Source organism: Emys orbicularis, chromosome 3 (assembly GCF_028017835.1).
Source record: "Emys orbicularis isolate rEmyOrb1 chromosome 3, rEmyOrb1.hap1, whole genome shotgun sequence".
In the NCBI taxonomy this organism is placed as follows: domain Eukaryota; kingdom Metazoa; phylum Chordata; order Testudines; family Emydidae; genus Emys; species Emys orbicularis.
Window position 1 is genome coordinate 112,085,637 of NC_088685.1, and position 15,619 is coordinate 112,101,255.

Sequence of the window (15,619 nt, forward strand, 5' to 3'; positions counted from 1 at the left end):
TTTCTCAATATGGTACAGATTTACCATGATATATTGAAATTAAAGACATAAACATTTATTTTGGCATGCAAGAATAAGAGCAAAGCTTGTGTGTTTACACCATATCTTGCTATTTAGGGCTTAGTTAGTATTTCTTACTTGCACAAAACTCCCATTCAGTAAGGAGTGCTGAGTAAGCTAGGCCACATTTCTGAAAAAGACTTAATCATGTGCTTGACTTTGACTGTCTAGAGCACTCCCATGAGTCCAGTTCAAAGCCCTGTAAAGTCAATAGATTCCCGTTGACTGTAATGGGCCTTTGGATTGCATGTCAATTTTTGCATAGTTGGAGTCTAGTTGTGATGAACTGGCAGCATAAGCGTTTATAAAGTTTTGTTATACTTCAAAAAAAAAACCCAACTCCTTCAATTCTCTCCCTTTCCCTCCCCCGAATGTTGGTTTTTACTGGTGAATGAAAATCTGTCATTGGCTTTGTTGATTATATTTACTCAATCTGCTACAAACTTTCAGTCAATTTGAGAATTTTGATGCTTAGTTTCCCCATCTGGAAAAATTAGAATAATGTTACTTAACTCTTTTTTGTTGAAGTGCTTTGAGATCTACAGATGAGAAGGGCTAAATGAGTGAGGAGCTGTTTTTATTATTAAATGGGTTTGAATGACATGTAAATATAATTGATTGAAAAAAGCACACAGAATTTGTCCCGTAAAGAATAAACTCTTTGCTAAATCGTTTTGTGTAGGTAACACAGTCTGTGGGAAATATAGGAGTGTCCCAAGTTTCACAGAAGACAGATACAGAAATGATTTCTGTAAAGGAGCAGATAACGGTAAAACAATCCAGACAGGAACTACCCCCACCTCCACCACCAAAGAAAAGGCAGATACCTGTGGATATTGCAGCCAAAAAAAGGTAAGAATATATTATTGGTATTTGTTACTCACTAGATAATATTTTAAACTTATTTTCCTTAGTCTTTATATATGAAATTGTCTTAATGCAAGTAAGAAATATCTATAACCTCTAGTGCTGGGTGAAATTTTTTCAGCCAAAACTTATTTTTAAACAAAAAATGCAAGTTTGGGTTGACCAAAACATTTTGCATACTTGTAGAATTGTTTGTCGGGGAGGTGGAACCTTAAAAACTAAAACAAAACAGGTTTTGAATTTTTGATTCAGAATGACTTAGTTTTGAAATTCACTTTAAATTTTTTTAAGTCTTAAAAAATCTTGAGGTTTTTAAAAATCATCTGTCCTCCCGTCCCCCCCAACTTTTTGATTTGCCAAAAATTTTGTTTCAGGTTGACACAACTATTATTTTTTGACATCCCCCTACCCCGCCGCTCCCAGAACAGCCAGTGTTTCAAAAAAAAAAAAAAAAAAAAAATCTGTTCTCTTCACATAGTGTCTCTTAATTGTCACATAACTGGGGGCTCCAATTATGCTTGGTTGGTCCCCTCCTCTGACAGTGACATGTGCTCTGCATTGTGCCTCTACTTGTGCAAAGGTTTAAAGATGTTACACAAAATCTTCTGGAAATTGGTGTGCAACAAATAATCTTGAATTTTTCCACCAGTCAAAAAGTGGAGGAGAGGCTGAGGGGGAGGGAGGAGAAGCTGAGAAGGAGGAGGGGAGGCTGAGGGAACTGGGGTTAATTAATCTGCAGAAGAGAAGAGTGAGGGGGGATTTGATAGCAGCCTTCAACTACCTGAAGAGGGATTCCAAAGAGCATGTTAGGAAACACTATTTCACTAGGAGGGTGGTGAAGCACTGGAATGGGTTACCTAGGGAGGTGGTGGAATCTACATCGTTCGAGGTTTTTAAGGCCCAGCTTGACAGAGCCCTGGCTGGGATGATTTAGTTGGTGTTTTGTCCTGATTTGAGCAGGTGGTTGTTCTAGATGACCTCCAGGTCTCTTCTACCCCTAATATTCTATGATTCTATATATCTCCATATTATTATTAAGGTGGCATTTTCTCATAGACCTGAGTTCAGTTTGTGGCTCTGTCACTGCTTCACTGTGTGGTTTTTGTGGAAGTCATTCACTATCTGGTTTTCAGAGCTACAGAATACCTGCAGATCCCATTAACTTCAAATGGAGTTCTGGGTGCTCAAGACTGCTGAAAAATGTGGTGCTCAGCCTCTCTGTGCCTCAGTTTTGCCATTGAAAAATTGAGAGAATTTCCTTTGTAAGCACTTTTAGATCTTTAGGTGAAAAGCAGCATCCAAGTGCCAAGTAATATTTATTTTATTTAGTAATATATAACATATTAATTATTTACTTCTAATTGTGTTAAAATACATTGTTGCAATTATCTGTACAGAAAAACTGGTGGTCTGCCCCCAGCCTTCCCATATATTTAATAGCAGAGACCGTAATGTATTGAGGTCTCATTGCTAGGAACACACTGGGTGGTGGGGTTTTTTTTTAAGCAAAATGTACTTTAGTGTCCTTTATAAAATATTGTAACTAAAACTATGGTCAAGGTAAATGAACAGAGTAAATGCTGTGCATGCATTTCTTACCCTTTCCATTTTCTGTTTACTCTCCATTTTGAAAAATTCAGTAATTTATTTGACCAGCCGTTTGGCTTCTGTACTTTATTAATATTAGAGGCCTGAGCCAAGAGCAGGGCTTTACTGTGCTAGATGCTGTTCATTCACGTAGTAAGACATAGCTGTATCTTTTATAGCTTAAAATATCCCCATTTTAAAGATGGAGAACTAAAGCACAGAGAGATAAAGGAACTTGCCTGAAGTCACCTGACAAGTCTGTAGCACAGTGTCTGATTGAACCCAGAGCATCTTAGTTCCAGTCTGATGCCGTAACCATAATATCATCATTCTCTGTTTACAGTTCTTGAATTAGAGGTTTATGATGCTGTATAAACATTTTTTTTTTTTTTTTGCATTTTAAGAAAGTGATTGATCCTGCCTCAATTTACCATCTCCCTTTACTAGTGTTAAAGCTGTATCAGAGAATGGAGTTGGAAAAAACAGGTTAAACTTTCAGTTGCTGTTTTTGCCACTTCCCTATAACACAAGTTTGAGCCAATAAACGAACAATGGCAGGAAACCTGCAAATTCTCCCACGAACAGTTTGACTGACTTAACAGTAACTTGCTGGAATTAGTTTCTCACTGGGTTAATTACAGGCTGTTATGCATTAGGGTTTGTCTGCATGGGAAAGTAATAAGTGTGACTTTAAACCAATATAGTTAAACTGGTATAGTCCTCATACATAGCCTTAAAGAGTGTTTGTTTATTTTTTCTTGTTTAATTTGTCACTTTGGAAATGGTTTAAACTAAAAAAGCCACTCTCATGGTGAGCTATTCTGGTATAAAAATGTTGGCTTAAATTCACACCTTAGCTGATACTGGCTTAGCTTTCCTGTGTACACCAGCCCTTAGTGTAGCCGAAGAGCCTGATTTTAAGCTATTTCTCAATCAGCTGATCATTTCTAATGCCTTTGCCAGCTGCTCTGAGTTATTGTTATGTAATTCTTTAGCAGCTGGTTCTTCATTTAAGCTAATGTGTTTTTTACATATATTTACAGAGTTTGGAACAAAAATATAGTCCTTAGTTGTCTATCATTCATATTTTTAATTTTGTTTTTTTTAGGGAAACCTATTCTTATGCTTATAGCATTGTAAGATGCATCCTATAGGACCGTATGTTAATAGAAATAGTAATCATGTGTTGTAAGCTATCTGTAAAATGAGAAAACAAAAGGTACCATTGCATCAAAGTTCATGCAAGGGAAGTTGATGATAATGAAATGGTTTTCACTGTGGCAGTTTAATGAAGAGTCTGTAAGCAGTGAGATTTGTCGCTACTCACTTGTGGTAGGGCAGTAATGTGAAAATACATGAATGCACGTGTGCACCTTGGTTTCTCAGTGTTGATGGAGGAACGTGCGGAACTTAATAAAAGACACAATGACCGAATGGGGAGAAAAAAGTGATGAAAAATTTTATCATCTGACCTTTTAAACCAGGTTTGATGCTGAAAATGCTGAGCTGTTGAACTGGATTTTGAAATCAAAAGCTGCCATTCAGGCCATAGAAATCAAAGAATACAAGAAGATGAGAGAGACTGCAAACATGAAAGAAAAGTTGAAGGTAAACTAAGAAGATGGAAGGATGTTCCAGTGAATAGTTTGTCAGTTTTCGCTTGCTATCAGCTAGAGGTACAGTCTGATCTGAGAGCTTTCTGTGGATTAAGTTCCATTGTTAAATGGCTCTGTAATGCTGGACAAACGTGGAACTATCTGATTGGCTGTAAGCAATATTGTGGCTGCTGGGTCATGCTTACTGATTTACTGGGAGGAGGTTTTTTTTTTCCTTTTCTTGCTAATATCCGTCTTCAGTGTAGTAATAGGAAGTACATTTCTTGAGGATTATTGTGTTTTCTAGCTAGCTACTTATTTTAACCTAATGGCTGACAACTGGAGATGGGGACCGATTGAAAACACTCAAGTAACCTTGGGAAAGTATAGAGCTGTGGGCAGTCTCTACACACAATCCCCTGGAGGCATATATTGACCCTCAGCCCACCCTGTCCCTCAGAAGATCCTGAAGTGTTTTATTGCTAAAGTAATTGGAATCTTACTACTTAGAATCTTAGCATAGGTCAGAGTCCCTGTAATTATACCCTTTATACAATACTGTTGCTATAAAACTGTCACCAAGCTGTGAGACAGTGTAGAATTGACAAGACCCTGTGAGAGCTATGCCTACTCTGTCTTGGATTCATGCCACTGGAGGAGTGAATCCTGTGACCATTTTTTTTTTTTTTTTTTTTTAAGCATTGTCTTTGCAAAAGCTTGCTGGAATATTAGCAGTACACCTCTACCTCGATATAACGCTGTCCTCGGGAGCCAAAAAATCTTACCATGTTATAGGTGAAACCGCGTTATATCGAACTTGCTTTGATCCGCCGGAGTGCGCAGCCCCGCCCCTCCGGAGCACTGCTTTACCGTGTTATATCCGAATTCGTGTTATATCGGGTCGCGTTATATCGGGGTAGAGGTGTACTTGAATCTGCTTGTGGAATCTTAATGTGCATATTTAAGTCTCCAGAAGGAGGCTCACTTCTGAGTAGGCTCCAGTGCAAAAAGATGACATTAAGGCTATATAGAAGGACATTGTAGCTGCTATTATTATTATTATTATTATTTATTATTATTATTTATAAAGCTCCATAAATGTGCAAGGCTCTTCACAAAACAGAGTCCTTGCCCAGAAGAGTTTACAGTCTGATCCCAGTTCTGCAATTTACAACACACAGACAGCATGCTCCTCTGTGGAGCCCCATTTAAGTAAGTAAGGGTTCCGGGGAAGTATAGCAGTTCACCTGTCTGTTGTCAATTGCAGGCTTAGAGCCCGTGTTAAGACGAGTAGAAGAGGGTGACAAACACAGAGAAGAGTTGTTGGAGAAAAGGATGAGTGTGCAAACGATAAGTTCATGAGGTCACTGGCATGTATCAAGAGGGCTTATAGTTAAAAAATTAATTAAACTTTAGACTGTGGCTTGTAAATCTCCTTGAAGAGATGCATTTTGAGGGGGAACTGGAAGGAGGGGTAGATGCATGGCAGAAGAGGGAGTAGCCAGGGGGTTCCTGGCGTGTGTGTGATTTTAAAAATTAAAAAAAAAACAAAACAGTGAAATGTGGGTAAAGGATGTGAAGGGTTATTCATCTGAGCTGCTTGACCTGAGCAAAATGGATATGTTGGGGAATGAAAAGGAGAGAAGAGCTAAGAAGGAAGATGGAGCCACTCCAGTTTCAAAATGACGGCCCTATATTTACTAATAAGTTAAAGAAGCCAATCTGAACCAATAATTTCCCCCCGGCCCCCAAATAAAAAGGAAGGGAGAAGGGAAATGATTTTGACGGTTTTGATTAAGAAATTAAATTCAAGGTTGGGGTGTTAGTATTCAAGGCTCTCCACAGGGCTGGCACAGGTTATCTGAGGAACCATCTCCCTCTACACAATCACACTGGAGCAATACACCCATTAGTACAGAGGACAGGTTTCTAGGCCTCCAGCCCACTGTTACATTCTGGGAGTGAAGTTTGCATCAAAATGACCGTGAATCTCACTGCCTTCACACCACATTTGAAAGCTCGTTAATTCGACTCAGATTTCCCTCATTACTCAATTATTTTTTTAAAAAGTTTTTTGTGGGGAAATGGTAGGAGGGAAAAGAAACTTCAGTTATTTGAAAGAATTAACACTTCCACTTCTCATGATGAGTGTAGTATGAAGAAAAAAAAAAAATGCCTGGAGCCTTGATCTTGCAAGCATCAGAGCATACCCAAAAGAACAAACTAAAAACATAGGCAGGGCAAGCTGGAGAAGCTTGCATCTGCAATATCTGCTTTCTAGGCAAATTGGAAGCTTCAGATTTCACAGGATTCGATGCATTCTTTAACAGAATTACATACACCTGCAGGGCCAGCTTCTGCAGCTCACAATGTAAATTACTGCAGTTAGCTCTACTCAGCGGATAACACTCTCCACTTACTGTTAATTTGGGGCCCAATCCTACTCCTGTGAATTTATGAAAGTTTGCCAGTGACATTTAGGAGACCAAAATGAGGCCCTTTAAGGCACACACAATTAACTGGAAAGAACATGGGAGTCAAGCATTCAAGAATAAAAGGCCAGGAAATTTTACCCGTTAGCTGAATTTGACTTGGACTAAACATAATAAACATGGATCAAACAAAAAACCAAGAGTGCTACAATAACACTAGGAATAAAATTGCAGTGTTTTATCAACTTGCAACCAGCACTGGGAGAAAATGCTTGTGTTGGCTTTAAATGCAGGGAACAAAATATTCCATGGGGAGCCAATACAGAGAGTGTAGTGTGGTGTGCCCTTGCTGGCCCATGTTGCTGAGTAAGTGGGATGTTACCTTCACCCCATTGTTCTCTTCTGAGATTTCCAATGAAGGTGGTTATTTTTACTGTATTTTTTTAATACGAATTTAACTGAAAAGTCACTTTCCCATGGGACACTGAATGACTGCCGAATAGTTAGTCACATGCAGCATGTTTCAGGTTTGAATTGGAATTTATATATGAAAGGTTCCACATCTCATCATCACTGGCCAACCAGACTGTTTTGGTCACCTTTTATTTTTGGTATCATGATACTATGATTAACCTTTTTTTGTGACCAGTAAGTATTACTGTGTAATACAGCTTGGCATTTGTTTCTGAAGCAAACATGACTAACAAACACTCAAAGATGTGTTGCTGTTTGCAACTGGAATCTCCTGCAAGAGATCTTGAATTATCTGGGGAGTGGTAAAGAAGTATGTATTATGTGCTGTACTGAAAAAGTTTGTGTCAATTGAAATGCCCATCTTTGAAACAATGTTCTTTGTTGGGATTTGATTCGCAGGCCCTAGAAAATGAAATGGCGGAGAAAAGCCAGAGGTTAGATGATCTGAGCCAAAGTGGACAGAATCTGTTGGATCAAATGGGAAAAGGTAAGAGATCTTTAAAGTTCTTTCATTTTGTTTTGGTGGAGGCAAGTGATTTAAGCACTTAACTGAGTGGAAGCAGAGGCATTTATTGAAGATACTTTTCCAGATTAAGTCTTTCTTCAACTCTTATCTTCTAGAGAGAGCTGAATGGGTCTTAATTGGTGTTGATGAACACAATGCATGTGAATGTTAACCAAACTTTTGAAAGATCAGCTCTGAAAACATCTCGAAAGTAGCATGTGTCCATTCACTTCCTCTTAGGGTTTCTGTTTTATTTCCATTGATCTGAAGATGTTGAAAAAGGCAACGTTAAAATTACGTATTGTTCTTTTGGAATCTTAAACAAAGAATTTGTCTTCAAGACTTTCATATGTTACTGGCCTGCTGTTTTAGAGCAAAGTTTGAATTGGACAAATATCAGTGTATCTATCTTTGAATATTTGTCTGCTTTATGCATGTTTGTGATTCTGTGTAAAAATTCTTGTCAGTGAGTTTTGGTAATACAGTCACTACCCATGGTACAAAGGCAAAAGAGATGATCATAGCTTGAGACGTAATCTGACTGACTGATTGTTAAAACCCTAACTTCCGAAAACTTACAATTAACATCAGTGAAAACAGAATCTTTCAGCCATGCCAAAGGATTGCTAGATAATAATTCCAATAAATACAATGAAATGCTGTCAGTAAAGCATGTCTCATTCTCCTGTAAAGCAGCTCTTCACATACTCTGGAGACCGAATGTTTGTTGCTCTGAGGTCTAGTCCACAATTGCACCCTGGTACCATAGTTATGATTATCAGTGTCCTCAGCTAGTCAAAGCGGTGATGCATACCACCATCAGTGTGTTGACAGTGGTGTCTGTGTATGCCACACGTGCATGGCATGCCCCAAGATTGGCTGTGCCCACAGGATGATTCTGTCTTGTCCCTGAACACTCATGGAGGACATCATTTTGTAGAACCAGATGGCATCCTCCACACCATGTGACCTCACACACGAGACCTCATGCCACATGTTCTACAAAATGGGATCCTTCACACATACAAGGTCATGACCTCACATACACGTGTAGAGTTGCATGCCTTACTAAGTGTCATGGGGCACACCGCTGGTGTTGACCATTTTTTCTGATAGACTTTGTAAAACGTCTGCCAGGCTACCCAACAGTTGGGCTTTTCCCATTCAGAAAGTCCTCATTTGCTAGGAGTCTCTAGCCAGATGATTCTTTTCCTGCTAGGGGTGAAATCTCTAATTTTGTCAGTTACCTGGTGTCACATTCTGGGGTGCAGTCCAGACCAGTGAGGGGATGTCATTGTCTGTCCCCGTACCTTAGGTGTCTCACAATGCTTTGCTGTTGTAGCTCCCAACCTGGGCTGTTCGCAACCAGCCTGCAGGTTGCACCCTGAATGTCTGTGTGCTAGACAGCCCTGGTTCAGCAGCACTGACCCCAGCAGCTGGTCCACGTTCCTACTCTAACTTCCACTAGCCATGGTTGCTACTTGCAGGGTGACTCCAACACACTCCCAGTCCCAGATTTTCCCAAAACCATGTGTTCTGCAATGTCCAACCCTCTCCTGGGTAGTTCAGAGAAATAATATGGTTCATTTAAAGACACACAAACACATCACAGCTTATTAATTGGGGTGAATACACCTTTTTCTTTAAATACAGCACTGAGTTGGTTTATGGTAAAGTGAAATAAATTTTTAAACAAAATTAGGATTAATAGAGACAAGGTGGGTGGGGTTATATCTTTTATTGGATCAACTTCTGATAGTGAGAGAGACAAGCTTTGAAACCACACAGAGCTCTTCTTCAGGTCTAGGAAAGGTACTCGGAGCATCATGGCTAAATGCAAGATGGAACAGATTGTTTAGCATAAGTAGTTAGCGCACGTTCTAAGGGACCATTCAAGGTTGAGTAGCTCATTAATGTCTCTGCAGTCACAGGACAAAAAGAGGGGTCCACGATTTTTAGTATCTAGCAGAGCTATGAATTTAAGCTGCCAGGCTCATCTTTTGAAAGTGTTGTGTAGGTTTCTTTGAGGATGAGGATTAATAGGTCAGAAATAGGTTGATCACTTTATGAAAAGTGTTCATCCACATGTGATAGGATGTTTTTGTCTTTATCATTTTCCCTGTGTGTTCATTCAAGAGCATACTGCTTGTCTGGTTTCATCCACATAGTTGTTGGGGCATTTAGTGCACTGACTGAGGTATACCACATCTTGTGATAGGCATGCATAGGATCTGTGGATCTTGAAAAGTGTGTTATGGGGAGTGTGACGTTGTGCAGTCTATATGGTTTTATAAAAACATGATAATAAGTGAATATAATGGAACTGGGATAGTTTTAGAAAAATATGGTAAGTGAATATAACGTAACTGGGATATGCTTCATGCAAAAGGTCTCTTGTAAGGTATCATTACAAAGCTTATATATAAAGGGGTGGAACAGAACAAAGGGGAGAGATTTCAGAGTAGCAGCCGTGTTAGTCTGTATCCGCAAAAAGAACAGGAGTACTTGTGGCACCTTAGAGACTAACAAATTTATTAGAGCATAAGCATAAGCTCTAATAAATTTGTTAGTCTCTAAGGTGCCACAAGTACTCCTGTTCTTTTTAAAGGGGAGAGAGGAGCCATCATGAAGAATCCCCTAGCTACCACCTGAGCTGGAACAAGAGCTGTACCAGGGGAAAGAATTGTGCCCAGGCCTGGAAGGTGTCCAGTCTGAGAAAAAGCTTACTGAAGCATCTCTGAGGGTGAGATTATCTGTATTCAGTTTGATTAGACATAGATTTGCACATTTTATTTTATTTTGCTTGGTGACTTACTTTGTTCTGTCTGTTACTACTTGGAACCACTTAAATCCTACTGTCTGTATTTAATAAAATCACTTTCTACTTAGTAATTTAGTCAGAGTATGTATTAATACCTGGGGGTCTATCAGTGTTATAGAGGGCGAACAATTTATGAGTTTACTCTGCATAAGCTTTATGCAGGGTAAAACGGATTTATCTGGGTTTAGACCCCATTGGGAGTTGGGCATCTGAGTGCTAAAGACAAGCACACTTCTGTGAGCTGTTTTCAGGTAAACTTGCAGCTTTGGGGCAAGTGATTCAGACCCTGGGTCTGTGTTGGAGCAGACGGGAGTGTCTGGCTCAGCAAGACAGGGTGCTGGAGTCCTGAGCTGGCAGGGAAAACAGGAGCAGAGGTAGTCTTTGCACATCAAGTGGCAGCTCCCAAGGGGGTTTCTGTGATCCAACCATGTCAGGGAGTTTTGATCTTTGGGGTGGTGAAGATATGTCTGCAAATTTTGCGTCTGGTGCCACTTTGAGTTAGTGTGTCCTGGTCTGTGGGGAGCTTGCTTTTGATGAGGAGCTTGGAGAGGCTGGGGGTGGTGTTTGAAGGCCAGAAGTGGAATTCAGGAAAGATTTTCTTCGGGATGGGGTCCTCATTGCGTATGGGTTATTGTTTGATACCCCATATTGGTTCAAGTGTGGGGTGGCAGGTGATAACTAGGGGTGTGCGGTTGGATGGTGGTTCTGGGGTATTTGGGTGGCTTGTTCCATGATTTGATATACTTCTCTGGTGGAGTGTCCTTGTTTGGAGAAAGCGGCTTTAAGTGTATTAAGGTGTGTATCCCGGACTTTAAGTGAGTTTAAATATAAGGAATGAAGATAGAAAGTTGTAAGTAAAACAAAATAAAATACGCTTCTAAAAGTCTAAATCTTAATCTAGCAAGGTACAAGCTTTGTTCAAGATGATTTCTCTTGCCAGCCATTCTTCTTCCCAGCCATGGCTGACTTTCCCTCAGTAAGGACCTTCCACAAAAGTACAAGGTGCTAGCTTCCCTTGTCGTCTTAGGTGAAAGATCTTTGCCTAAGCAGGTTACTCACCTATATTTGGTTCCAGAGATTTCAACCACCTCTTGGTTGAAGGACATCCTTTCAGCTTGCAAGAATTCTGGCCTCTTGTGTTTGTCTAGTGATGGATGACAAAGACCGTTTCTGTACTTGCTTATATGTTCCAAAATTCAATGACTTTGGGCAGGTCTATACTTAAAATGCTGCATTTGCACAACTGCAGTGCTTAAGTGAAGATGCTCGTATGCCAATGGGAGAGCTTCTCCTGTCGGTGTAGTTAATCCACCTCCGTGAGAGGCGGTAGCTGTGTTGCTGGGAAAAGCTCTCCTGTTGGCGTAGGGGGTTAGCTCAGTATAACCATGTTGCGCAGGGGTGTGAAAAATCCACACCTCTGAGCAACGTAATTCTACCAATATAGGTCTGTAAGTTAGATGTGGCCTTTGTTTCAAGAGGCAGGATGACTTCATGCTCTTCTTCCCTTCCTGTGGGCTTCCCATTCCCAGTATAATTTCGGTGTAATGGAGCTTCTGTTGTTTCTGATTCCACCATGCTTAATTTACATAGGAGACAGGTAGATAGCTGTGACATCCTCTCCTGTCTCAGCAGACAGTACAGCCTAATATCAATGAGTATCTGTAATTCCTTATGTAGTGTTAATACATACATCTTACAATGATGTTAGTCACCAGTGTGTCATTAGCTTTCAGAGAAGACCTCACTTTATACACTTTTATAATACAGTAATATTGTATACAATCAATTGATTCAGTTGAGTTGTTAGTTTTCAAATGATACCTCACAAGACACATTTTGTACAAAGATTATTACAATAGTGTATAGTGTAAGAATACAGGGGTGCTTAATGTCGCACCCGGGTCTCTGTTACAATGGGTCATAATCTCTCACAAGCTTATGAGCCAACTAATTCAGTGTAAAGCTAGACAGTAAAAACTTATGCTGCTTTGTAATTGTTTTTAGGTTTCAAACCTCTTTTGGGGAGGAATCTATTCTTCTCTAATTATGAAGGTCTTTGGCCTTAACAAGCATTACATACTGATTATAATGCAAAACACATGTTTCAAAATTTGGCTAGTGCCACTTAACAATAGGATATTATAGAAGTATTGTTTAACTTTTCTGTCAAGGGGGAAATATATAATGTCAAGCAAGACAAAATATGTAGATTTCTCTTTTAAAATTTTTGACGACTTCACCCAGTGAATATACTTCATAAGACCGCATCCAAATACACTTTGTATAAAGAATTGGCAACTTGAAACAGAAATAGCAACACAAACATGCAACTGCAAGATATAAAGAGTACTTTTAAGAATCTGAATTATTGATTACTTTAGGCTGTAATTCAGAGTGCCTCAATCATTATACTAGAGTATTAGATATTATAGCCTTGCTAATTAAAGTTACAAATTCTTCATATTCCTGAATATCCAGATACCTTATCAATAATGCTGCAGGAATGAAAGTTATGAATCTGGAAAGTATCTATAAGATCACTGTATTACGTTATGTTGTCACAAGCCACAGTTTCTACTACAAATTGTGGTGTTACCAGCACTGAAAGTGATTGCAAGTTTCAAGGCAGTGTGATGGAGAAGCATATATAGAACTTTTTAGTGTAGACAAAATCCCCAATTACTTACCCACCACAAGGGGGAAAAAATACAAACACAGCGAGAAAACTGTGTGTGTGGGTGAAGTCTGTTCGTCTTACAACGTTACATCTTCAAGGCATATATTGTACTGGTTATTCAAATTTATTCAGTCTCTTTTTTAAGAAAATGTGTGTGAGCTAGTATAGAAAGAAAAATGCTTCATGCAGTCTCTGTGGGCTGGCAATGTTGTGTTTTGCAGCTATTATTCATATTACTATCTAGTTGTTAATCACATCTATCTGCAATGTAACATTGTTTGGTATTGTTCCTCCTCTTTCCCAGCCTGACATCCACCCTTTCGACAAATTTACTGACCCCAGCGTGCAGTTAGGGACTGATGCTTGGTAGTTTGCTGCTTGTCTTTTTCAACAGTAACTCTAGAGCGCTGCAAGGAAAACTTCATAAAAAAGCCCATTGTTTAATGAAGTTAATTTTATTTAATGATTTAAGATGTTTAAATGTTGACTTCCAAAATATAATTCAGTATTTAAAATAAAAAACGGGTGACCACTCATCATTGTAAACTGTGAATTTGTTTGTCAGAGGGAGTGAAAAGAATGAGGAGTACTTGTGGCACCTTAGAGACAAACAAATTTGCTTGGGCTTAAGCTTTCTTGGGCTAAAACCCAGTTCATTGGATGCATGCAGTGGACAATACAGTAGGAACACACACACACACACACACACACACACACACACACACACACACACACACACACACACACACACACACACACACACACAAAATGGGTGTTGCCATACCAACTCTAACCAGACTAATCAATTAAGGTGGGCTATTATCAGCAGGTGCTAATCAGGATGGCCCATTTCAAACAGTTGAGAAGAAGATGTGAGTAACAGTAGGAGAAAAATTAGCATGGGGAAATATTTTTTTCCTTCGTGTAATGACCCATCCATTCCCAGTCTTTATTCAAGCCTAATTTAATGGTATCCAATTTGCAAATTAATTCCAGTTCTGCAGTTTCTCATTGGAGTCTGTTTTTGAAGTTTTTTTGTTGGAGAATTGTGACTTTTAGGTCTGTAACTGAGTGACCAGGGAGGTTGAAGTGTGGCGCACTCGGCTGTGGTTGGCCTGGGCCAACTGATTTGGGCTTGTGGGGCTCAGGCTGCAGGGCTAAAAATTGCTGTGTAGACATACGGGGTGTGATGGACTGGATCACAGAACCCCCCTTGGGAGCTGCCACTTGATGTGCCAAGACTACTTCTGCCCCTGCTTTCCCTGCCAGTTCGGGACCCCAGCACCCTGTCTTGCTGAGCCAGACACGCCCGTCTGCTCCAACACAGACCCAGTGTCTGAATTACTTGCCCCCAAAGCTGCAGACTTGACTGAAAGCAGCTAACAGAAGTGTTCTTGTCTTTAACACCCAAATACGGTAAATCCCTTTTACCCTGTATAAGGCTTCTTTGCCTTTTATAACACTGATAGAGAGGTATGCACAGCTGTTCTCTCTCCCCCCCTCCCCCCCGGTATTAATACATACTCTGGGTTAATTAATAAGTAAAAGGTGATTTTATTAAATACAGAAAGTAGGATTTAAGTGGTTCCAAGTAGTAACACAGAACAAAGTGAATTACCAAGCAAAATAAAATAAAACATGCAAATCTATGTCTAATACAGTAAGAAACTGAATACAGATAAGATCTCACCCTCAGAGATGTTTCAATACGTTTCCTTCACAGACTGGATGCCTTCCTAGTCTGGGCACAATCCTTTCCCCTGGTACAGCCCTTGTTCCAGCTCAGGTGGTAGCTAGGGGATTCTTCATGATGGCTCCTCTCTTTGTTCTGTTCCACCCATTTATATATCTTTTGCATAAGGTGGGAATCCTTTGTCCCTCTCTGGGTTCCCATCCCCTCCTTCTCAATGGAAAGACACGAGGTTAAAGATGGATTCCAGTTCCGGTGACATGATCACATGTCACTGTAAGACTTCATTACCCACTTGCCAGCACACAGGTATACAGGAAGACTTACAGGTAAAACAGACCCATCTGCAGTCAATTGTCCTGGTTAATGGGAGTCATCAAGATTCCAAACCACCATTAATAGCCCACACTTTGCATAATTACAATAGGCCCTCAGAGTTATATTTCATATTTCTAGTTTCAGACACAAGAGTGGTACATTTAGACAAATCGGATGATCACACTCAGTAGATTATAAGCTTTGTAATGATACCTTATAAGAGACCTTTTGCATAAAGCATATTTCAGTTACATTAGCATATTTTCATAAAATCATATAGAGTGCAACATCACACGGGGGACCATGCGAGGGTGGAGGATCCTGGAGCTTGGGCTGGAGCCCAAGCCAGAACATGTACACAGTGATTTTTGGACTCTGTGAGCCCGAATCAGCTGACTTAGTTTTTTTTATCCCTGTGTAGACATACCCTAAGTTTTACCTATAATATTAATATAAGCTTGAAATTAAAAGCCAAAATGCTTGTTGCCACTATTAGACATAGTTTCAAGGAAGACTGACTTGGAAGTAAAAAAAACAAAACAAAACACCTGTGTGATTATAGATGAAACATATATATGTTTGCATTAGTATAT

At 39.7% G+C, this 15,619-nt stretch overlaps 1 protein-coding gene across 1 annotated transcript in view; it reads left to right on the top strand.

Moving 5' to 3' along the window:
• Positions 1-15,619, top strand: part of UTRN (utrophin) — a 534,032-nt gene that overhangs the window by 102,666 nt on the left and 415,747 nt on the right. Inside the window, exons 16-18 of the mRNA XM_065401441.1 lie at positions 743-912; positions 3,999-4,122; positions 7,415-7,502. Of these exons, the coding sequence (XP_065257513.1) occupies positions 743-912; positions 3,999-4,122; positions 7,415-7,502 (382 nt within the window). The remainder of the gene's footprint in view (positions 1-742; positions 913-3,998; positions 4,123-7,414; positions 7,503-15,619) is intronic.